Here is a 27668-nt window from a genome sequence, read left to right on the forward strand (position 1 = left end):
GGTAACAAAAAAAAAAAAAAAAAAAACATAAAAAAAAAACGCCCCTTTCGGAATAATGTAAAATCTGAAAGCTTTCGGATTTTTATTTTATTTTGTTGTTCTTTTGGAGTATTGAGAATACGGCAAAGCACACTAGGGCTATCTGCCTAAGGCGGGGGGCATGCCTCCGTGCAGGACTTTCTGAGCGAAACTGGTTCGTTACACATGGGGAAAACCACGAAAACGCCCATGCAGCCGGCCCGTTCGCGGGATTCGGACCTCGGACCGAACTACCAGTGTTAAGCGATTTTACCGCTCTGCCGCTGGTGGGCCTTTTGTTTAATAAATGTACTTTCTAAATAAGTGAACTTTGTTTCGTTTGTGATTCTTTATTTGCCGAATCTGGCATTATCCTAAATATATGGACATGAATGCATTTTCAAGAATGTGGAAAATTATTTCTATCTCATGAAACAATGAGCGTAGCAATGTCTGTCGAAACAATTAAGTTCCTTCATTGATGTGATGTTCTGTAGCCACAATTCAATTGCTGCGATGTCCCATTTTCTGGATCGATGAATTCCCAATTTCCGACACGGAAAACTCTGTTGATCTATCAAAATTCGAAGCTTCAGTATATTTGGTGCTAGAATTTAAAACTTCCACTAAACGAAGCCGTGAAATAAATTGGTACTCCAACTTCATTATCGAAATATAATTTCAAAAGGAAGGCGCAATCAATAGAGATTCGTCGGCAGACAAATTGTTTGAAATTCTTTGAGAGGGGAGAACTATTGATAACTTCACTCCAAAGCCGATTAGCATAAAATGACTAATCCTGAACAGGAGGCCAGACACCAGTGACTTTAATATTTCAGAATGGCAAAACAATTTTCGTAAGGTTTCTTCGCATAATTTCTCCGCTATTTGCACAACAAGCACAATGCCTATTTATGTTTTCAGAAAAACATTTCGCATTCGCGACGTCAAGCGTACACAGCCACAGTTACCGATAAGCTGCTTTGTTCAACAGAAGAAAGGATTAGAGATGTTCTCATTGTTGTTGCTGACGCTTTACAGACTATTATTTTACGAGCCACTCAACTGCAAGACTACCATTAACTATTTCCTTCGTTTTAAGCCTAAAACTAAATCATGAAATACATATTTCTTTCTCTAAACGAATGTCTGCTGCGATGCTAAATATTTGATTCATTCACTATTTTATTGTTATGAACAGGAAGCTCAGAAATCAAAACATATGTATACTTTTATGAACCCTTACGAAATCATTATACTATATTTTTACTTATTACATTATACTTATTTCCCGAAATAAACTTTAAATAAACATGATTCAATTTGAAATAATAAAAGAAGGCGTTAGATTTGTTGTTGCGAAGTTTAGTTTTTCTAGATTGGCAACAAATCCACTATTCTGATAAGTTTCAAATGTAAACAAACATGGCTGCTAGAGTAAAAATAATTAGGCTTAGCCGCACTTAAACAACTTTTAAATTCTTGACAATTCTACAAATATTCCATGCAGATTTACTAAAGGCATAAAAACCTTAACCGGAGATAAGAACAACATAATTCAATCCTTTTTAAAGAAAAAAATGCACAATTTAAAAACATAATAATAAAGAAACTGAGCTGAGAGACTGAAGTAAAAAATTCTCATTCAGTTTCGAACTTCCTCTGCTAAACTCCCTAACTTATTTCAAGCTACAAGCATGCTAGTTCTTTGACATATTTTGGCTCGGATTGCAAACTTTCTTAAATTTCATTGCTTTCTTTGTGTTGATCCGATTTCTGTTGCAAATTTGTTTCAATGTAACTTTTAGTTGTCATTATTATTACTGGATAGAAAACTTTGATTTTACTAGCAGAAGAATGATTGCTAAGAGCTTCTAATTATAAAACATTTGCTGCTCAAATTGCTAAAGTAACGATTTGAACTTTTCCATTCTGCAAAAATAAATCTGTTTCATTTAATATGTTGTTACATATATGCCTTTTATATAAATTTAATATAAACTGTATCTAAAAGCTAATATTATAATTAATTTTTAATGGGATAAAATTAATTAACATTTACGGACTTTTTAAGGTTTTTGAAAGTAATAGTATAAAATCATTCGATGAACGAGCCTGGAAAGAATCTGAATTTCAATATTTAAATGTAGAGAAATGAAATTTCAGTTAAAAATCTATTATTCCCCAACACTGAAACATATAATACCAACTTTATATTTCATTCATATTCTTAAATGTCAAGAAGTAATACGATAGCTCAACAAAAGGACTATCAGACTGAACATATCAGAAAATAAAGTTCTAAAGTTTGTTTTACATATAAATCTTTGCAAAATCGTTACAAAAATGTGTCAACACCCACTGCAAATTATTTTAGTTTCGAACAGGATTTATTACATACAATAATAAACTGCTTGGCAATTCATATTTGGGTGAATCTTGAAAAGGATTTAATTAATCTAAAGGTAGTTATAAGACGCATTCCATATATACGAGTACAATAATATGAAAGATACAAAAAGCCTATTTTATGTCGCTTCAATAAAATATTGCCAACTTCCACTAATATTTTCGAAGCAGGTTTTTGCGAAATTTCTATCGCAAGGCCAGAGTAAATTCGCAAGACTCTGAAGATAATCTGATGCAGACGCCACATCATTTACTTGTAGGGAATATTAAATATTAGACGCATTTTTTGCTGCACTTCATTGAAACTTATTTCCTTAAAAATTCATTAGCGATATACTTGTCATTCACTTAATTCAATTCTCACTTGGCGGAAGGCAAAAATACATAAAAAAATATCTTCATTAAAAATTGAAAAATATGGAAAAAAATGAAACACCACGTAGAATTAAAACATTTAAAAAAACAATTTTTATAATTAAAATTAGTTTCTACGCAAATCAAGCAATTCGTCCAGGATGCCAGAAGGCAGATTTTTGGGTGCTTGAAATTGAAAGTTTACTTTTTCTCCCACTCGGCAAAAAACATTGAAGGTGCAGAAACTGACGTAGTTCACTATTCTACTAAGTTTGAAATGCAAACAAATATGAATGCTATGGTAAAAAAGAATAAGGTTTAGCCGCTCTTAAACAACTACTGAACTGTTGATAATTCTATATAACTATTGAATTTAGAAAACAGTAGGCATAAAAACATGAACCGGAAGATAAGAATAACATATTTGAATCGTTTTTAAAGCAAAAAATGCACAATTTACCAGCAATATAAGAATTTAAAAAAACTAAGTTCATCAAGCCGAGTAACAGAGTGCGTATACATATACTTTTGGTGAAGCTGACTACAATTAAATAGGGAGGTGCACAACTACATGCTATAGCAGTCCTATATACAAAATTTCAACGTTCTGAGGTAATCGTTTTTGAGATATGCGAGATATGTATGTACAGACGTCATGAAAATATCTCTTTTGAATCCATTTTAAATCAATTTTATAATCCATTTTGGGAAAAGTGTCCTTTATTCTGTTCCTTACGTACATATATCACGCAAAACTATCGTTAAATTGCATTGCATTGCGATCAAAATGGATATTTTCGTTGAAATATGATACCCAGAATGTTTCCTATAACATTCAGGGTACTGTTCTTATAACATTCTGGAATTACAATACTTACTTTATAAGGTACTAGCAGCTTCGCTGCCAGCCTTCGTCTGGCTTTTAAATGTACCGGGAAAATGGCTGAAGGGAACACCAAACGTTAAATTAAAAATACGTTAAATTACTTTTCAATAGTACCTTTAAAAAGTGAAATGAGCAATAAATAACATAAAAGAATACAAAAAACAAAAAATTCTGTATAGTATTTTATATTTTATATTTATTTCTGTATAGTATAAAAAATTCTGTATAGTAACAAAAAATTCTGTATCTGTATAATTCTGTATAGTAAGCAAAGTATAAATAATGATATTTTATCTTATATTTTCAAGAGAAAAAAATTACAATGAAATAAGCTATATCCCTTAATACAAATATTAATTATTCTAATTAAAAAATTAACCTACTTTCCGTTGAAGGGAAAAAATCATGCAAAACTTTTCAATATCATTCGAACAGAACACGAAACTCAATAATGCCAATCTCTTAAAAACAGTGATATAAGAAATACGATGAAAATTGTTGCCAAACCCATAGTATTTCTAAAAGAATGAAACTATTGAAAACGATGCGCATTACTCGCCAAACAAAAAATCGGCAAAATCCGGGCAACCGTCTACCCAAATAATAATAATAATAATAATATGAAATATGCTAATCTCTTAAAAACAATGACATAAGAATAAGCAGGTTAGAATAGGAGGTTCTATTCTAGCCTCCTTGCATAAGAAATACGATTAAAAATTGTTGCCAAACCCATATTTCTAAAAGAATGAAACTATTCAAATTAATGCGATTTCATAAAAAATCTATCAACAACAATAAGGAAAATTGTTGCCAAAATCACATTTATAAAGATGTGAGATGTGAAAAATGTACTCGGAAGCTTCATTTAAAAAATTTTTTAAAAATACAAAATATTATCATTTTTCCAAAATTCTTTTTGTAAAAGCAGTCGCAAGGATGAAAGTTTAACGTGTCCAAAAATCAAAGAAAAATAAAAAGTACATTTTTAAAAATAAACCTTTTTATAAAAAATCCCGTTGAAAAAGGTGTTAAGCTCCCTTTGTTAAATAAATTCGTGTTTAATCGATTTATTGAAACACGAAATTCATTTTAAGTTCGTAAAATAGCTATGTGCCTACGTTTCGTGACGATGTGAAAATGAAGTGCGTAGAGTAAAATCTCGCTTTCCTATAGCCCATTATGTCTCAAAATGACGCGATTTCGTCACAAAACATAAAATAAAAAAAATTCGAATTCGAATTTCGAAAAAATCGCTTCGAGGTGCACTGGCTCTTGTCTAGATGCACCTAAGTACCAAATTTCGTAGCCGTGGGTCTATTAGCTTACGCGCAGTTCGAACGAAAGACACACACACACACACTTCCTAGCGTGCCTTCATGGTGTAGTAGTCAGCATATTGAGCCGGTATTTCAGAGGTCCGTGGTTCGAGTCCCGGCGAAGGTGATTGCTAATTTTTCATCTTTTCTGCTTCCAAAAAATACCTAATGTCTCCACAACTTTACTTCGTAGAAGGAAGAATCCATAAATCTTCCGCTTTGGTAAAGTTTGAAACTGAAAACTAAAAGTTATTTTCAGTGGCAGAGCCAAATTTAAAAATTTAGGGACTATCCTTTCTTTATTTAAACTAACTTTTAAGCTCGACTCAGAAACTTAATTGATTGCAACATCAAGCTACAAATAACGTATTTCTCTAGAATTACCAAGTCTTCCAGTTATGATATTTAATTCTTTTAAAATGAAATTCTCTGAATCGGTCCATTTGGTACTGAAATTTCAGCAACACTAATTCACCGCGAAATCATACAGAAGATTTCTTTCAGACAGAAATAAATTCGAATTCAGAATTTGAGCGGAAACCATTTTGTTCTTTTGCGAATGAACCAGGAAGTTAATGGAGGGGAAAAAATTTGAACTATCCCAAACTCTCCTCTCGTCGTTTGAAAGAACGAAATATTTGTAAAACAGGCAAGTACACTCAGATCGCCATTTTGGTTTCATCTGGAGGGTTATTTTGCGGCTGGATGACGTGCTCCTCGTATATTTATAAGGAATTTAAATGATTCTATGGTCACATTTACTTATTGCCGTATTGACCAGGCAACATATTCAAACGAACGAAACCTATACCGTGGCTCACATTTGTTTTCAGAACATCAATTATCCGAACTCCGAATATCCGAACTCCGATTATCCGAACAATTATCCGAACTCCAATTATCCGAACTCCGATTATCCGAACTCCAATTATTCGAATCGCTGATTACCCGAATCGCTTTCAGGATTTTTCAGAATCAACTGAGAAATAGAAGAAAAAGGAAAAAGAAGCTCCAGAAAAGGAATGGGAAGAGAGAGGAGAAGATGAGTATGATGTGTCACTTGACGAATTAAGAAACATTCTTTTGCAAATTCCTCGATGTTCAGAAGTTAATGACGAGGATGCAGCGGAATGTATGGTGTGTGATTGCGCAGACCCTGGGTTTAAAATTCTAAATGATGAATTTATTGAAAGTGGGAGAAAAGGAATGTCGAAGTTGAAGCAGACACGGACGGTTAGCTAGTAAAGCATTTGCCCCGCCTTGAAATTGCGTCGAAGTGGATGGAGCGTCAACCCGAGTGTGACCACCTGCAACTTCTCATTGTCAAGCCGATGCGAGACTTGCCTGCCCGAAAACGGACGAAGGCAGGTAAACAGCAATCTTTGCCCGAGATTTTCAGCAAGCAATGACTTTCAGCACTTGCATGTACTGTACAGTACGCTACATAACATCTACACTGCACACACACAAAAAAAATTTCTATATCTCTCGTTCTACTGCACCGATTGACGAAATTCAACTTCCGTTTTTCATGTCTTGAAAGCGTGATTTATGCTATGTATTAGATTTATATATACCATTGTTCTAAAATAGGTATTTTGACACAAAATCGGAATTTTTCTGAAATTATAAGGTATTTTTCCCACTTCCCTAGCGTGCCTTCCTCGTGTAAACGGTAGCACGCTGGGCCAGTATTCCAGAGGTCCGTGGTTCGATTCCCGGCGAAGGCGGTTGCATATTTTTCATCTTTTCTGCTTCCAATTAACCTAATGACTCTACAAGTGGCTCCTGAACAAAAAGGGTTGTGGATGATGATTCTCTTCACCCAGGATTTGGCGACTAGGTTCCCTAAAACCCTAGTCTCCCTTTAAGAAGGGGAGTATGTAAGGTATTTCTCCCACTTCCCTAGCGTGCCTTCGTGGTGTAACGGTAGCACGCTGGGCCGGTATTCCAGAGATCCGTGGTTCGATTCCCGGCGAAGGCGGTTGCATATTTTTCATCTTTTCTGCTTCCAAATAACCTAATGACTCTACAAAATAACATACCAATTTTTTCCATATTTCCATTCTACGACTCAAATTACGCCAAACTACCAAGGTCTGTAAAAATCTCACGAGTAGTTTTTTAAAAAATTGCCTCTCATAATTTTAACTCCTTCATGTTAATTGAGTTTCGTATTTATTTATTAATTTTTTTTTCTATTAAACTTATTTGATTCTTCTTTTCACATTTCGAAATTCAGATTCATTCCAAATAAAATTCGCCCATTTTTTATGATTTATTCCTAAAATTTGTATTTTTAAATAATTTTTAAAAAATTTTTCGAAAACAATTTGCAATTATAATCTATAAAAGTTTTACCATCATCTTAAAGTACACATACTGTATTTCTAAGCATACCTGCAACAAATTACAGTTTTTTATTCAAAATTTCCGAAGATATACGTGAATTTATATATTGGCGCGTTTTGAAATTTGGCATATTTGTTGAAAGCGATAAAACATTAAATGTGGTTTAGACACTTTGCTAAAATTATTTGAAGGTTTAACGATGTGACTTTTTTTCCGCTCCGGCATAATGGAAGGGAAAGGAAAATGGGTTGCCATACATTAAGAAGTTCGCCAAGTGAGTTATTCTTGGCACAAACTGAAAAAAATTACGCCAAGATAAACTTTTGAATTTATCCGTAAATTTCGCATCAAATTTTACAAAATTTAATATCTAGGCATAATTTGAGTCGTAGAATCGAAATATGGAAAAAAATGGTATGTTATTTCAGAAAAAGTCCAATTTTGTGTCAAAATACCTATGTTAGAACAATGCTATATATAAATCTAATATATATCCTATGTCACACTTTCGAGAAGACATAAAAAAAGGCAATTTTAATTTTATCAATCGGCCCAGTATAACGGAAGATATAGAGCTGTACCATTTTTTTTCGCAGTGTACGTGAAAGTGTTGCCTTTTTAATTTAAATTAATTAAAATATTTTTTTTATTTAAAAATAGTTTTCCCACTCATTTCCAACACACAGTACATACAGTAATTAAGGTGCACGTAGACCCTTTCTTCGGAAAAATCCAGTTATCCCAATTTTGGATTATCCGAATGGGGTCTGTCCCAATTGATTCGAATAATTGGAGTTCTACTGTACTTGTGTTTTTCAGCTTTATTTCCCAATATCAATCTGCTTCCTTTGGAAAACGTTATTCAAAACGTTTATGAGAAAACTGTAAGGTATTTTCTTCCTCTTTTCTGATTTCTTCGTGATGTAACGGCCAATTTTTTCCATATTTCGATTCTACGACTCAAATTCGGCCAAACTGCCAAGTTTTGTAAAAATCGTAGGAGTAGTTTTTAAAAAATAAGCTCTCAAAATTTTAGCTTCACAATGCTAATTGAATTTGATAATTATTTATTAATATCTCTTTGTTTATTAAACTTACTTGATTCCTTCTTCCAGAATTCGAAATTTAGATTCATTCCAAATAAAATTCACCCCTTTTTTACGCTTTATTTTTTTTAATTTGTATTTCCAAATAATTATAATGTAACTTTTTCGAAAAATATTTGAGTTATAACCTATAAAATTTTTGTCATCATCTTAAAGAAGACGTATTTTAAGTATACCTGCAAAAAATTGGAGTTTTTTAGTCAAAATTTCCTAAGATATAAGTGAATTTACATATTAGCGCGTTTCGAAATTTGTCATATTTGTTATAAGAGATAATAATGCCAAATGGAGTTTACGCACTTTGTAAAAATTATTTGAAACAACGAACGATGATCCCCCTGGTTTACAAGGAAAAAAATGAAAAGAAAATAGGTTGCTATAAATTAAGAAGTTCGCTGCGTGAATTATTGATGGCGCAAACTGAAAAAATGCGCCAAGATAAATTTTTAAATTTCTCCGTAAATTTCACAAGAAATTTTTACAAAATTCAGTATTTAGGCATAATTTGAGTCGTCGAATCGAAATATGGAAAACAATTGGCATGTCATTTAAACAAAAATCCTATTTTATGTCAAAATACCTATATTAAAACAGTTTGCTATATATAAATCTATTATATATCCTAAGTCGGCGCCAAACGGCCCAGTAGAACGGGTCCTTTTGTTACTTCCTTGTACGAAATAAAAAGGAACTATTGTAATCGCGAAAAGTTTCGGGCAGCATATTTCAACAAAAATATCCATTTTGACCGCTTTCCAATGCAATTTAACGATGCTTCTGCGTGATATCTGTACGTAAGGACAGAATAAAAAACCCTTTTCCTCCAAAAAATATAAATTGCTTTAAAATGAATTCTGAAGAATTTTTCCTGGCGTCTATACGAACGTATGTACGTACGTACGTACGTATCTCGCATGACTCAAAAACGAGTATGCTGAGAACGTTGAAATTTTGTACATAGGACTGCTATAACATGTAGATGTGCACCTCGTATTTTGGTTGGAATCGGCCGCACTAAACGTATATAAATATATATCCACTCTGTTACCCAGCTCCGTGATCTCAGTTTCTTTACTCTTATATGTTTGTAAATTGTACATTTTTTGTTTTAAAAATGATTGAATTATGTTGTTCTTATCTTCCGGTTAAGGTTTTATGCCTTTCTGCATGCAATATTTTTAGAATTATCAACAATTTTAAAGTTGTTTAAGTGCCGCTAAGCCTAATAATTTTTTTATAGCGGCCATTGCTTGTTTACATTTGAAACAGCAGAGTAGTGGATTTGTTGTCAATCTAGAGAAACTTAGCTTCGCAACAACAAAGATAATGCCTTCATTTATTATTGTGAAATAAATTATGCTTAATCCTTTCTGGAATTTTTTCGAGGAAATAAGTGTTTAAGATTTACTTCGTAATTTTTAATACAGATATTTTGATTTTTTATGTGTTTTTGCCTTCTCGCGAAGTGAGAACTGAATTAATTGAATGAGAAATACTCAATCGTCTGTGAAAAACAGTTTCTTCTTTTTGTTTTGTTTGCTTAATTTCTTTTATACATCGTTCTAGCTTTATTACAGTATTTGAATAGAACATGTGGCAACGATTAGATAATTCTGTTCTTTAAATGATATAAATTTTGTGCATTCTGAGTTATAATATGAACGAAATATAATACTGTTAAGTAAACCTAGCGCCAGAGTGTCACTATGGTAAACAAATAGAGTGAATTTTAAAGAATGCATTTATTCTATTGTGGTTTATGTGCTGTTGGCGAAGTAGATTTAATTCAATCCAATAAGTTTAAATGAAATATAAGAAAAAATGCGTATAATTTAATATTCCGTACCAGGAAGTCATGTGGTGTACACATCAGATTTTCTTTAACTAGAAACATACGCACTGGAGATGATTAGCTGTTACGAATGATGACCCAAAATGGCTGCCACTAGTATTTAGTATTTCAAGATCCTTTTTTTTTTTTTTTTTAACCAAGGGTATAACGCAGGCTGGATTGCAATTCTCGCCGTTGGGTAATTAATTACATCTCCAAGTTTAAAGATGCTTTTCAAATTGGTTTGCCAAGATTTAGAACTTCAGGTAAATCACCATGGCAACGGAACGGAAGTTTTATTAAAATGTAGCCGAATCCATACAACTTAGCGAGAAAGATTCAAATTAAAACCGAAAGCGAGGTTTAATTAGCTATATGCTTCAATGATGAGTTTCTTTAGGTGGAAAAAATGACCAGATATTTTAAACCCTTTACGTTATGATGTAAAAGTTCCATCATAGTAACTAGAAATATACGTTTTGATTATTAATCTCAAAACATTAAATTGAAAAGTACCATGAAACTTAAGGAATTAAACATAATTTTAAATCATTTTAAATCTAAGCGAAGTTTCCAAGATTTGTAATTTCAAATTACCCAAATTAGCCACATATTTATAAATAATAATCTGCTTGATTTATAATATGTTTAGAAGTACAGGATGTCTATAATTTAAGAAACCTATTTCAAAGCTGCCTGCAAGCGAAATCACTGATATATATATCAGTATATATTACATATAGTTATATATTTATATTATATAGTTAATATAATATAAATATATAGATATATAACTATATAATATAAATATATAACTTTTATATTATATAGTTATATAATATAAATTATAACTATATAATATAAAAAAATTCACAAGAAAATAGTAAAGTTAAATTTAAATAATTCTCTTGCGCCATTGCTGCAAGGAATGAAATTTGAATTTAATTATAAAATTTAAAAGTTAATTGAGAAATTTTAATTGCAAAGAAATAAAAATAAAAATAATTATTATGGCTGCGAACTAATTTAAATTCTAAGAGAATATGTAAATTAATTGCACTTATCTAAAACCACGAAAAAATATATCATTCCTAAAAATTGCAGACTTATCAAGGGGAAGTTGCCCAGAAACCTAACTCTTCATTTACTCAATTCGTATTTCGTCTTCCATATAGACAAGTGTAAAAGTAAAATTCAAAACCAAACGTAAATTCAAATTTTGTGAATTACAAAAAAAAAAAAAGAAATTTAAACAATGGAATTTTGAGAAAATAGCAAGTAAATGACTAGAGTTAAAATTAATTAAATTAATTAAAAGTCAATTAAGAGTAGAAAACCAAAGTAATTTAGAAACTCTTGCCTATAGGAAACTTCCCCAACACGAATTATGAATGTAAACCTAAAATAAACTATATACAACAATCAAACTATAAAAATAAAAATAATAATAAAAAGGCTAGTAAATAGCAAGTTTTAATTTAACTTCTAGATCTTTATCTACTACATCTATATTTGAATTTCTGAGTTGTTCTAGCATTTGCTAAACTAGTTGAGTTGAGTAGTTTGTACTGCTAACTGTAAAAATACAGGTCTCTAATACAATGTAAAGTTGAGTGTAAAGCTGCTACCTGTAACAGCTATTCTAAAAACCTAGTTGTAAATTTTAGAAATGTAAAATGCTTGTTTGTGTGCAAAAATGTTGCTAACTTTGAATCATTTTTAAAAAGAGTAAAAAGTAAAAAAAAAAGTAAAAAATGTACTGCTACTGTTTGTGAAAATAGGTGCTGCAAACAACTAAAGAGTAAAAAATATTTTGAAAAAAAATGTTTTAGTAAAAATAAATTCGAATAAATAATTTAATTGAATTCGAATAAATAATTTAATTTAATTGAATAAATTTAAATTTAAATTGAATTAGAAATTGAATAGAAAATTACGAATTGAAATAGAAAATTATCGTCAGAAATATTTTGTACTAGACTGCATTATTTAAAGTTACAAATTTAATTAAAACTTTAACTACAAACTGGTCAAAGGTAGGGAAATTAGAAAAAATTAGATAAAAATCTTCACTCAATTCGGGCTAATAATTAAGACTTTTGAAAAGAGTTGGCTCTTCATTAGTAAAAGGAAAGAATCCAGTATTGATAAAATACACATTTTTACAAAATATATTTACAAGTAATCCCTTAGCTCTTCAAAATCCTCCATTAGCTTCCAGTTAAGGTTTAAGGTAATATTATCATACCATAAAGAGTTAAAAAATTAAAAAGAAAAGTTAATGCCTGCCTTTTTAATATAGAATTTAATAAAATTTTTTGGGACCTAGTTATTAACTTGAATATTAATTAGCATAATTGTTTCTTCCTTTAAATCTTCTTTTTCAGTACATATATTTTTTAATTCTAATTATTTGGCTCTAAAAAGTGTTACCTATTACGTTTTTAGAGATATTAGAGTTCAAATTAGTTAGTTTAATAATTTCAAACTGGAATGTCCTCCTTTTATCATATAATTTAATTTCGTTGTGTTTAATTATGAGCAAGTCTAAGTATTCAATACTACCTTGATTCGTATTAGTTTTATTAAGCGTTAAACTATCTGGGTAAATTTTGAATTGTTCAAAAGCAGTATTATTATTGAAAGTTACAATATTATCAATGTATCTGAATGTATTTGCAAATAACTTTAATTCATTCTTAGTCAAACTAAGTTGCAATGTTGGAATTTATATTCATTAGCAGAAAGAAATAGGTTACATATCTGTGTAGAACTGTTTGCTCCCATTGGAATTCCTTTCCCTGCTGAAGCATCTTATTACTGAGTTTCATGTAATTATTAAATAATGCACATTGCAGGTAAGTTTTCCATCTTTCAATTCAGAGGATGCTAAGTATGCCAGGAAAAGGTTGTGGGAGTTGCATTAAACTTGTATAAATTTCCTCCAATGGTAGAGAAGTATAAAGGTTTTCAAAATTAATGTTCTTGATTTCTAAACTTTTAAATTTGTTGAGAACTGGAGAGTTATTATAAATAATCCAACAATAGTTATGCTGCTTGTTAACTAGTTAATGAACTAAAATACATATTTTTTAAATTTAATTGCCAATATGTAATCTATATTCTTTTTATAATTATTTGTACCATTTGCTATAAATCCGAATTTGAGTGGTGATTTATGGAATTTTGGAAGAGCATAAAGATTTGCTAATATATTGTAGTTAGATGGTTGTATAATTAGAAGTTTCTTATGAATTGCTTGAATCTTATATATAAATACACCACAAGATTTTGTGGCGGACTTAATGAAGGGATGAGAATATCTTTCAGCCCCCAAAACTTCTGAGGTGGACACCACATGACTCTCCTGTACATAATATGAAATTATACGCAGTTTCTGCTGCATTTCATTTAAATTCATTCCCCCGAATTCCATTAGATATATTTCACATTCAGGCAATTCACTTCTCCCTTCGCGGCAAGGTAAAAATGCATAAAACATCAAAATATCTTTATTAAAAACTGAAAATAATAGAAAACATAAAACACCAAATGCAGTTAAAAAATGTTTTAAAAAATATATACAATTACAAGTAGAGTTTCTAACGTAAAAGCAAACAATTCAGCCAGCGGACAAGAAGACAGATTTGCCGGTGCACAAAACCGAAAGTTTGCTTTTCGTCCCACTCGGCGAAAAGACACTGAAGGTGCAGAAAGTGACGTAATTCACTATTCTGCTAATTACTATTTTTAATACAGATAGTTTGAGTTTTTATGTATTTTTGCCTTCTCGCGACGTGAAAAACTGAATTGATTAAATGAGAAATACTCAATCGTCTGTGGAAAACTGTTTCTTTTTTGTTTTGTTTGCTTAATTTCTTTTATACATAGTTCTAGCTTTATTATAGTATTTGAAAAGAACATGTGGCAACGATTCGATAGTTCTTTAAATGATATAAATTTTGTGCATTCTAAGTTATATTATGAACGAAATATAATACTTTTAAGTAAACCTAGCGCCAGAGTGTCGCTATGGTAAACAAAGTGAATTTTAAAGAATGCATTTATTCTATTGTGGTTTATGCGCTGTCGGCGAAGTAGGTTAAATTCAATCTAATAAGTTTAAATAAAATTCAAGAAAAAATGCGTATAATTTGATATTCCGTACAAGGATGTGGTGTACACATCAGATTTTTTTATTATTGTTTATTTGAAAGCCATGGCAAATCTCATTTTTATTTGCCAAGATTCCAGATTCGAAACCTTGTCTAAATCGTTACTTTTTGTAACATTTTCCGCCAAATGCTGAAACAAGATTGTGGTATCGCCAAGTAACTCTTTCCTATTCTCGCCAAACATTTAAGGAGCCCCCAGATCGATAGATTCTAGGAACAACGTACGATCAAATGTAAACAAATGTGGCTGCTATGGTAAAAATTTAGGCTTAGCAGCACTTAAACAACTTTTAAATTGCTAAAAATTCTAGAACTATTGCATGCAGATTAACTATAGGCATAAAAACCTTAACCGGAAGATTAAAACAACAATATTCAATCAATTTTGAAAGCAAAAAATGCACAGAACTGAAGTCCCGAGACCGATTAACAGATTGCACATTATATGTATATATATTTATATACTTTTGGTGTGGCCAATTGCAACTGCGCAACTACATGTTATAGCAGTCCTATATACAAAATTTCAACATTTTAAGGCTACTCATTTATTAGTTATACGAGATACATACGTACGTACGTACAGGCGCCAGGAAAAAGTTACTTCTGAATACATTTTAAATCCTTTTCGAAACCTGCTTTGGGAAAGAGAGTAGCGGTCAAAATGGATATTTTCATTCAAATATGATACTCAGAGTTTTTTGTGATTACAATAATTCCTTTATTTCGTACAAGGAAGTAAAAAGGCATTCTATTTTTTACATCTTCAAACAGTTGCATCGCTTCGACCCATTCGAAGAAGAAAAAAAAAAATAAAAATGGCTATAATTTTTAATAAAATACCTTCAAAAGTTTTACCCTCTTTCTATATTAGAAAGCAGATTTTTAAGCTTATGTTTATTAGAAAGAGTAATATAAAATTTTTCATTTTATAGTTATATCTAAAGTTTGCTATCACGCAACGAGAAGCTAATTATGTTTTGAGAAAAGCAGGTTCAGATTTCTCTGCCGATATTCTTTTCCTCGTCTTTTCCCGCGCAAAGTATCGTCCCCGAGGGAGCACAGAAGCGTAATAAATAGACATGACTGCAAAGAAATCCACATTCTGAGCACTGCCATGCAAGTATTACATTAAGGATGCACGAAGCCTCGGAAATTGCGTGGAAAAGAAAAAAAAATTTGCTTTAGCTTTACGGTGAAGGGAAAAGATTGTTGCTTTAGCTGTAAGCTGAACGGAATAGACTGAAATCTTATCTTTCCATTTGAAAGATATGATTTTTCTTGAAGGAACATATTTATCACCAATCGGTTCGATAAAGCGTTTTTATAATACTGAAACTAGAAATGATAAATAATGAATTTTTTCACATTTCTGAAATTATTTAAGATTTAAATTTAGATTTTATAAAATCGATTAGAAAATTTTAAATTCGAATAGGGATTTTGTTCAGAAATGCGAAAAGACCAAACGCGACCCTAACCGGTGATTGTGCAGACTGATTCCAGTTTCTTCTTAAAATGTCGTTCGTCTTAAATGTCGTCTTTTTATGGAGTCAACAAGGATTCTCTTATTTTTAATTGTTTAAATTTTTCTGTTGTTAATTCAGCATCTTAATTATGAATTTCAGTTTAATTAATTACAATTTCTAATTTTTCATTTCCAAATAGTACACCTTTGCCATCTAAATTATACTTCAAATTTCCTAGCAGATACCTTTTCATTTGTATATTCTTTCTCTCGCTATATATATGTGATGTACTAGCTACATTTATGATTATTCAGGAGAAATAGTAGTTACAAAATCAGATATCCGGAGTAAATAAAAAAGAATTACTAATAACTTTTTGTATGAATCAATCTGCATCGTGACATTTAAGAAAAGCCCCCGATATCCCTTTGCGAGTCTTTTTATAGCCTCTGGAAAGGCGGAGCTTCCAAGAATGACGTCAGCCTCGTCAGCCAATCCAGTTCGCTTTAAATATTTCCAGAACATTCTAAAACTGTACGTGTAGAAAAGGTGAAAAAAACAACTAAACTACGGGGCTGTGGGTTTAATTCCACGTACTTTCAAACAAGAGAACGTCGCCATTAAAAATGAAAAGAACATACAGTTAGAAATTTAAGTGTATTCTTGACTATGGAATTTTATTATTACATATATATATGTGTGTGTGTGTATAAGTATGTAAAATATGAAATATCGAATCTATCTTTCAAATAATAAATTAATAATAGCTTTTAACAAGTCCCGTATTCATTCTAAAAATAACAAAGCAATCATTTCTCCTGCAATTCTGAAAAAGATCCGTCATTTTGTAGAGACATTAGGTATATTTTTGGTAGCAGGAAATATGAAAAATAGCTAACGCCTTCGCCGGGAATTAATTGAACGACGGACCTCTGGAATACCGGCCCAGCGTGCAGAACCACTACACCACGAAGGCACGCTAAGAAAGTCTGAGAAATACCTTATATACTCCCCTTTTTAAAGGGGACTGTGGTTTTTAGAGGACCCAATCGCCAAATCCTGGGTGTGGAGAAACCTCATGCAACACCCTTTAGTTCGGGCGCCACCGTAGAGACATTAGGTATATTTTTGGTAGCAGGAAGGATGAAAAATAGTATACGCCTTTGCCGGGAATCGAACCACGGACCTCTCGAATACCGCCCAGCGTGCAGAAAAACAAAGGCTAGGAAAGTAAGAAAAACCTACCTCTGTTCCCCCACCTATCGATGAAATCTGAACCCAAAATATGGACATTAACCTGTCATGTGATCTGAAATGTAATCCGGTATAAAATTATAGAAGGCTATTGCGTCACAACTCACCCTCTCTTCGCTCTTCTCTTCTGTTTCTGTTCGTTGTGTCGCAGAGTTTATTTTTCTAATTTCGTCCATTGTTTAAGAAGATGTAAGCTGTATGAAATTGTGGGGTGTATAGCACACCCACAGTGACGATGTACATTATCATGGAATAAAATTATGTTTCCAAACGGCCACGTCTAGAAGGTTTTGAGTTTATGTATCCATTTTTCTAACTACGCAGAAAAACCTCTCCAACGCCAATAAGTTGCAACTTTCTTTCATCAATTCATCTTAGTACATATGTTACCGTGAAAGACCGAAATTGGAGAATGTCAACACGTCGGGGAAAGACCGAATATTTCACTACATTCTTGTAAATTCGGACCCTCACCGGTGTATGTCGACAATCACAGATATGCTCTGATGAAAGTCGAAAAGAGAGGTCATAAAGTGCCATAATAGTTTAAGTTGTTGCAATGAATAAGATTTGAATCACATCATTTAGTAAGTTTTTTATTACTGTTATTTTATTTTCTCATTTAGAACGAACGTACTGTATAATTAAGTAAGTTTTTAACTTCTATTATTTTCTTTTCTCATTTTGAATGTATTGTGTGTTTTAGGTTCTCATGTTCTTAAGTTCTTATTTCAAGTCTCAAGTGCGTTTATTCGCGACTGAATGACGGAGAAGAAAATATAATATTCTTATATGTTCAACATTCACCATTAGTACATGGTGAATGTCGACATTGACCGGTGTAAGTCAGAAATAGGAGTATTTGGAAAATATTTCGGACATACACCAAGAGACTATGTGAATGTTGACATTCACCGGTGAAAGTCGACATTCTCCAGATTTCGGTGTTTCACCGTAACACATGTTTTTATATATATACTTGGCGTGACACACACACACACAAAAAAAATAGTGTAAGTGTGTAGCTTGGAAACAAAGTGGAGTTGGCAACAACTGTTTCGGTGACGTCACTCCCCACACCTCCTTTATCTATGCGACCAGTTTCCACTTAACCAACCACGCCGGTGGGGAGTACTACGTCATTGAGTGAACACAAATGCAATTGTATTCTGCCACAAAAATGTCTAATGTAAAAACCGAACAGCGAATGAACATCAAGTTTCTTGTGAAACTTAGCAAATCAGCCACGGAAGAAACATTTCAAATGTTATAAATCTCCATAATAATAAATCCAATCTCCAATCTCCATAAGCCTCGTTGAGGCTTATGAAGATGAAACGTTGTCTAATGCACGTGTGTTTGAATGGCATAAGCGCTTTTCAGGGGAAGGGAGAGTGTGGAAGGTGATGAACGTGCTGGGTTCCCAAGGGGGCGTCGAGCACGTTCATTATGATTGAATGGGTTCCCAGTGGTCAGACTATTAATCAACACTACTACACTGAAGTACTAAAAAGACTGCGTGAAAAAATTAGGAAAAAAAAAAAAAGACCACAGTTGGGGAGTGATTGGATGGCTGTTGCAACAAGACAATGAACCCTCTTCCCCGGCCCTATCTGTCAAACAGTTTCTGACCAGCAAACCATTACTGTGATGGAGCATCCTCCTTACTCACCTGATTTGGCTCCATGCGACTTTTTTTTTTATTTCCTAAAGCTACATCTTACTTAAAAGGAATCCATTTTACCTCAGCTGAAGAGGTTCAGGCAAAAACGAAATCTCCTAAAGGGCCTTCCAAAAATCTCGTTCCAGAACTGTTACTGGCAATGGCAGCACCGAATACAGAACGGAACTACTTTGTAGGTGATAATGTCTCTGTACAATGATTTATTGGACCAAGCACAATTAACAAAGATTTATTGAACCAGTCTCGTTTTCTTGGTCACACCTTGTATAAGAATGTAAGTTACTTATTCCTTTTTTGGCCTTTATATCTTCATGTACATTCACTGTTCTTATTATATTTTTAATTTTATATTATTTTTAATTTGTTTTTACAAAGTTTGCATTATTTATCTTATTTTGTAATCTTCTATGTTTATTTCAACTTTATACTTTGAATTCTATTTCATAATGACAATTTCCAATGTTTAATTTTTACAAATAATATAGAACTCAAATGCATACACACGGGGTGCCGGGGGACGGTTACTCGAGTTTTTTCGGAATTCCCTACAGAAATTGCTTTTCACTCAAAATTTAATTGGCTAAAATGCTTCATAGGAATAAGTTCTTTGAGTATCAGCATTGGTTCATAATCCCTTCTATTCGCGGAAATATTTGGCCTGACTAGAATAGCTAGTTTGACTTGACCTTATTACTCGTGTAAAGACAAAACATCTTCGTATTTACGTATTTATTTTTTAATTATTGTTCATTGAGCGGGAGTTGGTTTGTTCCCCTTGAAAAGTCAACTAATTTCCGATCAATGACAATGATTACATGCATTTAATTTAATTTTTCCTTTTACAATTGAATTGTTCTTCATGATGATTTAACATTTTACTTTCAAGTTACTTCAAAACATCTTTCAAAATATAACTTACCAGTACGGATTCACTCTTTTAAAATATTTCTACTTTAATTAAACTTAGGAGATAATATAATCAATTAATCAATATTGTTTAGGAAATAAATTATTATTAACTTACTTTGCAGCAATTGCGCAAGTAGTAGTAACTTGTTTTCGCACTAAATGCATTTAAGACCATACCACATTTTATATATATATATATACTTTTTTTCCAATGGCAGATTGTGAACAATTACAAATGTAACCCAGTCTATTAATCTATAGAAGGGCAGATGGAGTGGTCTCTTTATTATGGAGGCACCTAATAGGTGGGCCACCATCGCCTTTCCTATGAAGGGACGGACAGTTACAACCATGCCTGCTCCAGGATTCGAAACCAGGTCCTTCGGCATCGCAATCAGCTTCCCTGCCTACTATACCGGCTGGGTGACACCTTGTATATATATATATATGTGTATATATACGCAGAGAGAGAGAGAGGCGCGAATATAGCTTCCGAAGCGAAAATTTTAGAGCTAATTTAGGTACGAATATAGTTTTTAATCTCGTGCAATACGATCTAGTTTATATTTACTTCTTCATATATTATGTTTTTTTTTAATTATCATTATGGAAAAATACTCTACGACATATTTAAAAGTGTACCTTCTGCATGCCTTCGTGGTGTAACGGTAGACACTCGGAACGTAATCGAGAGGTCCAGATTAGAGTCCTGGTAAGGACATTGCTCATTTTTCACATCTTCTGCTTTAAAATAACTGTCTCTACAGTGGCGACCGAAGTAAAAGTGGTGGATGATGATCCTTTAAAAGGGGCAGTTTTTAAGGTATTTTCTGCCTTCTTTCTGCATACCTTCGCGGTGTAACGGTAGACAATCGGCGCGTATTCAAGAGGTGCATTTTCAAGTCCTGGCAAGGCCATTGCTCATTTTTCACGTCTCCTGGTTTAAAATAACCTAATGTTTCTACAGCGTAGAGTCTACTCTACACTATTCTAATGAACGAACAATGATTGTGCTATTTATTCTACAATTTATCTTGTATAACAATTTATCTTGTAGGACAATTTATCTTGTATAACAATTTATCTTGTTTAAAATTTATATTGTATAACAATTTATCTTGTATCTACAATTTATCTTGTTTTAAATTTATATTGTATAACAATTTATCTTGTATCTACAATTTATCTTTTTTAATTTATCTTGTATAACAATTTATCTTGTATAAAATTATCTTGTACCTACAATTTATCTTGTTTAAAATTTATGTTGTATAACAATTTATCTTGTTCGACAATTTATCTTGTATCTACAATTTATCTTGCATAAACTCCATTATTGTTTTCAACAGCAGCAACTTCTGCAATAATCGAGCAAATTAGGATTTAAAATCTATATAAATCTAAAAGAATGATAGCTATTTTGATCTACTTCGACAACGCGTAATGCGTAGAGCAACATCTTCTCCAGAAGGAGACACCATCATTATATCCAAGAGGTTAGGTAGCATTGTCTTGCGTCTATGCTTGTCCAGCATTTTGTCTCTTAATGCGGGGACGTTGAGACATTACTACCTTAACCTCTTGGTAGAACGATGGCGTCTTCATCTCCCGTCAACTAAATAAATCATAAACGAGTTTTTAATCTTACTTGCAACTGTAAATAGATGCTTGGGAGCACCTCGACGGCCTTTTCCTTGCAACGCCACCTTCTGGTATGTCTTCATACACAGCATTGGCCCGTTTCTTGCACCGGTATATGGTGTAAATTAAGGGGAGGAGCAACAGCAAAGCCACACCTCCTGCCATGAGAGTCATTTGAACCGGATCATCTAAAAGAAAATACGAAAAGTATTATACAAATCAAATGCAACTATTTTTTCCCTCACATTAAAAGCAAATATCATTTAAAGATTACACTGCGCACATAAAAAGGGGAGACAGTTCTATATCTCCCTTTCTACTGAGCCGATTGACGAAATTCAAACTGCATCTTGCATATCTCGAAAGCGCGACTTAGGATATATATTAGATTTATATGTAGCTTTGCTCTAATATAGGTATTTTGACCCAAAATCGGACTTCTTCTGAAATGACGTGCCAATTTCTTTTTCAATATTTCGATTCTACGACTCAAATTATGCCTAGGTATTAAATTTTGTAATTTTTGGTGCAAAATTTACGGAGAAATTATAAAATTTATCTTTTTTTTTTTTTTTTTTTTTTTCCCCAGTTTGCGCCAAGAATAATTCACTCGGCGAACTTCTTAATTGATGGCAACCTATTTTCCTTTCCCTTTTTACATTGTGCATGAGAAAGAAAAAAGTCACACCTTTCCTACTTTCAAATAATTTCAACAAAGAGAGCAAAACACATTAGAGGTTATTATCGCTTTCAACAAATATTCCAAATTTCAAAACGCGCCAATATATAAATTCAGGTATATCTTTGCAAATTTTGAATAAAAAAACTCTATTTTTTGCAGGGAAGCTTAGAAATACCTCTATTTTAAGACTGATGGTAAATACTTTACAGGTTATAATTCAAATCTTTTTCGAAAAATTTATAACACATATTTAAAAATACAAATTTTAAAACTAAATCATAAAAAAATCTGATGTGTACACCACATGACTTCCTTGTACGGAATATTAAATTATACGCATTTTGTCTTGCACTTCATTTAAACATATTGGATTGAATTAAATCTACTTCGCCGAAAGCGCATAAAACACAATAGAATAAATGCATTTTTTAAAATTCCCTCTCTTTGTTTACCATAGCGACACTCTTGAACTAGGTTCACTTAACAGTATTATATTTCGTTCATAGTATAACCCACAATGAACAAAATTTATATCATTTCAAGAATTATCGAATCGTTGCCACATGTTCTATTCAAATACTATAATAAAGTTAGAACGATGTATAAAAGAAATTAAGCAACCAAAACAAAAAAGAAACAGTTTTTCACAGACGATTGAGTACTTCTCATTCAATTAATTCAGTTCTCACTTCGCGACAAGGTAAAAATATATAAAAACTCAAAATATCTATATTAAAAATTACGAAGTAAATCTTAAACACTTATTTCCTCGAATAAATTCCAGCATTGATTAAGCATGATTTAATTCGCAGTAATAAAAGAAGGCGCTCGATTTGTTGTTGCGAAGTTTATTTTCTCTAGATTGGCAACAGATCTACTATTCTGCAATTTCAAATGCAAACAAGCATGGGCGCCATGGAAAAAATAATTATGATTAGCGGCACTTAAACAACTTTTAAATTGTTGATAATACTGAAAATATTGCTTACAGATTTACTAAAGGCATAAAAACGTTAACCAGAAAATAAGAACAACATAATTCAATCATTTTTAAAGCAAAAAATGTACAATTTACAAACATATAACATATAAGAGTAAAGAAACTGAGATTACTGAGTCGGGAAACAGAGTGGATATATATAAATATATTTATATACGTTTGGTGCGGCCGATTGCAACCAAAATACGAGGTGCAGATCTACATGTTATAGCAGTCCGATATACAAAATTTCTACGTTCTGAGGCTACTCGTTTTTGAGTTATGCGAGATACGTACGTACATACGTTCGTACAGACGCCACGAAAAATTCTCTTCAGAATTAATTTTAAAGCAGTTTTATAATTTTTTTGGAGGAAAAGAGTCTTTTATTCTGTCCTTACGTACAGATATCACGCAAAAACATCGTTAAATTGCATTCGATAGCGGTCAATATGGATATTTTCGTTGAAATATGCTGCCTGAAACTTTTCGCGATTACAATACATCCTTTTTACTTCGTACAAGTAAATAAAAAGGGTAAATTTTATTTGGAATGAACCTAAGTTTTGAACTGTTGAAGAAGGAATCAAATAAGTGTAATAAAAAAAGAGATATTAGTAATTATATAACCAAACCCTGAATTAACATACAGGAGCTAAAATTTTGAAAGCTAATTTTTTAAAAACCTTACTCCCGATTTTTACATAACTAGGCAGTTTGTCATAATTTGAGTCATAGAATGGTAATATGGAAAAAAAATTAGCATGTCGTTTCAGAAAAAGACCGATTGTGTCTCAAAATACCTATATTAGAACAGTTCTAAAGAATAAAGTAAATTTGCTTTTTACGAATAGAGAATGTTTGTTAAATTTATATTAGAACAGCGCTATATATAAATCTAATATATATCCTAAGTGGCGCTTTCGAGATATAAAAAACGCTATTTTTTTATTTCTTTCTTTCTTTTTTTTCTTAAAAATGACAAGCACCTTCGACATTTTTTCCCTTCGTTTACATATCTCGCACTGAAAGAAAGATTTGAAAGAAAAAGTTAATTTCCATTTAATTTTTTAAGTTCATTACTTTTTTAAAATGCATAAAATTCAGGCTTCGTTTGACGTTAAACGTGAATAAATCAACATTAAATTAAGAATTACCCATTTTTAAAAGCTTATGTTCCTCTTACATTTACTTCTCTTCATATTTTCCACGTTTTCATAGTCTAAAGCAAATGAAAATTTATTTTCTTAGGGTAAGTTTTCTTAAGATAAACAAATGTTTTTAAAAAGAAAGAGTACTTATAAATTATGAAAAATGTAGTCCCAAATTCTTTTAAGTGCTCAACTAATTTGCATAAAGTTAAAGAATATTACATCTATTTGTTTCCCCAAAACACAGAGAAGATACAAGGAAATTAACATGTTAGTGTAGTTATGTATCATTAGTTTTTATTTAAATAAAGCCAGATAAATAAATATCTTTCGAATTTTTTCTTTTTTCCGCAACTTATTCACCAACAAAAATTACCTTTTTTTTTAGCCATGAAGAGCTATTAATTTCGTTTTGGCATTTTGCATTGGTTCACTATAAACAGCGTCTCACTTTTCAAATTGTTGCCACCGAATATTAGATCCCTGCATTATATTTAAAAAAAATTAAATAATGAAGAATCTGCATAAATGTATGTATGTTTCTCGCACTGTGATAAAGAGACCGTACCTAGAGACATTTCCAATTTTTGATTTTGAATTTATTATATTATCTACTTCATACTTTGTAAAACTTTGAAATTATTTTTTAAAATTTTATTATGAATTTTTGACTAACGAATTTTTGATTAACAAACTCAAAGATTTCAAAGCGAGAAATAGCAACACAGTACGGGAGGGGGGGGGGAACATTTTTACCTCCAGCGTTCAAGACTGTGTATCGGAAATTCTAAAGCTATGGTCTTTTAAATATTTTGCGATATTTTTTTCGAATTGAATTTTATGGTTTAGGTGCTAAGAGCATGATGTTTAATAAGTGTATTTAGCACACAAAACGTAAAAAATAAGCCCCTTTGGGCGTAATATAAAACCTGAAAGCTTTCAGTTTTTTTTAAAGATACAGAGATATGTATTTATTAATTGAATTTCTATTTTTTTGTATGGCAACAGGACTAAAGTCCTAGATCAGCATTTTTTTTTAATTCATAATTCCGTTGAATTGCTTGCGGTGCAACAAGATATCCCACTATGTTTCCTGAGACTATCCTATTCGGACTTCTCGCAAAAAAAAGAAATTAAACTTCATTTTCATTCGGTAAATTCCGCAACAGAAACTTTTGCTTTAATTATCGAACTGTACTCAAAAAGATAAATGGGACATAGGTTACATGCATATCTCTACAAAATACCGGTAACTTATCAATCAGAAGGTTAAAAAAAAGCTCTTTTTCCGAATTCGAATTGGTTTTATTTCGAGAATATAGGATAATGGTTAACTCTTTCACAGCGAAGTCGTCCGTTCGCCCGTGCATTCAGACGTCGGTAGATCGCCTGAAAGCCTGCGTCCATTTTCTATCTGGTGCTTTCCTCTTTTACGTTAGTGAATGGCTCATTTGTTTCGAGAGTTGTTAAATGACATTTAATAATCCTTTTTGAAGGGACTAAAACTATCTCTGTTATTTTAATGTATCTTCCTTCTCCTTTGTTTAGCCTCAACCAGTGGCGTAGCTAGAACTCTTGGGCCCCTGAGCAAAAGGTTTTCTTGCCCCCCTCCCCAATAAATTTACTGTGCTTAAAAAAAGGGGGGGGAGTCAAGATTTGCGGAGATTTTTAAATAAAATCCAGTAGGTTTTACATTCAAGTATATTTTCGAGTTTCTATATAAAATCTGCGCCAATCCAAGTTTTTAGTAAATAACTGGTTATGTTATAAACTGACAGACAACATGATAGGTAAAGGTACAAAAAAGAAATTTCACTAATATATAGCGCTCTGTGATCAACTGAGCTTACGAACATGACTTATGCAATAATATACAAGTCATAAATAAGAACTTTTGTAATGTAAATGATACATTTGTTACATATAAAACATATTTATCATAAATTTCATAAAGAAAACTATTTGAACATACAATTTTTTTAGAAAATATGTATGGTAAAGTTTTGCCCCCTTTCTTTTAAGAAAGACGGGTAAAGTGGCTGAACACTGGTAGTTCGGTCCGAGGTTCGAATCCCGCGAACGGGCTGGCTGCATGGGCGTTTTCGTGTTTTCCCCATGTGTAACGTGTATAGGAGCCACTTTCCCTTAGAAAGTCCTCCACGAAGGCATCCCTCCCTTTAGGCAGATAGCCCTCTAGGCTTTCCCATAATCACATACACACACTTTTAAGAAAACTTTTTGGTACACTAAACTACTCGAATACATGATTTTTATTCGTGTTTTAAGTTTAAATATGTAAATGTAGTTCAGCAGGACATTCACGGGCACCCTAAGTCTTCGGGCCCCTGCACGACTGCATTCCTTGCATACCCTTATTTACGCCACTGGCCTCAACGTGTAGTTATTGATGCTAGCTGTTGCAATTCTATCCTAAAGGAAAACTGTATGCAGTGGGTGAAACCGCACAAAGACTCCGAAGAGAGAAGTAATCGCTTCACTTAAGTAGGTTATTGTTATTAAGAGGCAATTTGCCCAGAAAGGCTATTAATTTCGTTTTAGCATTTTGCGTTAGTTCATTATAAAAGTCTTAATCACTTTTCAGATTGTTGCCAACAAATATTAGAGACCTGCATAATATTTAACACTCTGAGCGACTCAAGATTTTCGATCCGTCATGAAGATCGGTATTTAAACAGCATTTATTAATTAAGTTTGTATTGTAAGGATTATGTTAATTTTATTAACAGTTAAATTTTAAGTTAGAGTTCCTTTCCTGTCAAATTCTTAACTTCAACTTACTACTTCCGGCCAGAACGTAGTTTTGGAATCTTGCTGAATATTTAATGAGAAGGAGCGGTATTTAAACCACGAAGTTATTTATGGAGGCAGAGAGAATCAGAGTTTCTGATTTACGCGCGTCTGCCTTTTTGGCCACTCTCGCTTTCAAAGCTGTTATTACGCTCGGCCGTACTCAGGCCCTTGCTAAGCTTCGTAGTAAAATAAGTTAAGGTTCCAACTCAAATTGAACCTTGATAGCTTCGGCTATACTTCTTTAGTTAATCTTAGTTTTAGTTTAATTCTTAGTCTTTTAAGTGCGGGCTTTGCTTGTACACTCCCAGGCGGAGTTTTATTAAATCTTATTGAAATAATAAAGGGTTAGTTACCCTTCTATCTTGTTGTTTCTTTTTACGGAACACGAGCGATTATTCGCTTATCAGTTCTTAGATTCTTCACTTCCAACATTAACTTAGAAATTCCAAAGTGAGGAACTCTACAGTATAATTACTTATTTTGGTCTGTATTTTCATAAATTTACATTCATTAAGATGATATTTACACTATTAAAGCAAGTAAGGAAGCAAAACCTCTGATGACGCGATAAAGCCGATAATAAAGCTCAGAGGGTTAAAGAAATTAAATAATGAAGATTCTGCATGAAGGTATGTGTA

At 32.2% G+C, this 27668-nt stretch overlaps 1 protein-coding gene across 2 annotated transcripts in view; it reads right to left on the bottom strand.

The window, feature by feature from the left end:
* LOC118205329 (synaptotagmin-15-like) overlaps positions 1-27668 on the bottom strand; it is a 417104-nt gene that overhangs the window by 192446 nt on the left and 196990 nt on the right. For both annotated transcript variants that reach the window (XM_085812181.1, XM_085812182.1), the window contains exon 2: positions 21415-21595. In XM_085812181.1, the coding sequence (XP_085668307.1) occupies positions 21415-21595 (181 nt within the window). The remainder of the gene's footprint in view (positions 1-21414; positions 21596-27668) is intronic.

The sequence above is a fragment of the Stegodyphus dumicola genome, chromosome 2 (genome assembly GCF_044657685.1).
Source record: "Stegodyphus dumicola isolate Sdum_Otavi_A_Nest chromosome 2, ASM4465768v1".
Classification (NCBI taxonomy): domain Eukaryota; kingdom Metazoa; phylum Arthropoda; class Arachnida; order Araneae; family Eresidae; genus Stegodyphus; species Stegodyphus dumicola.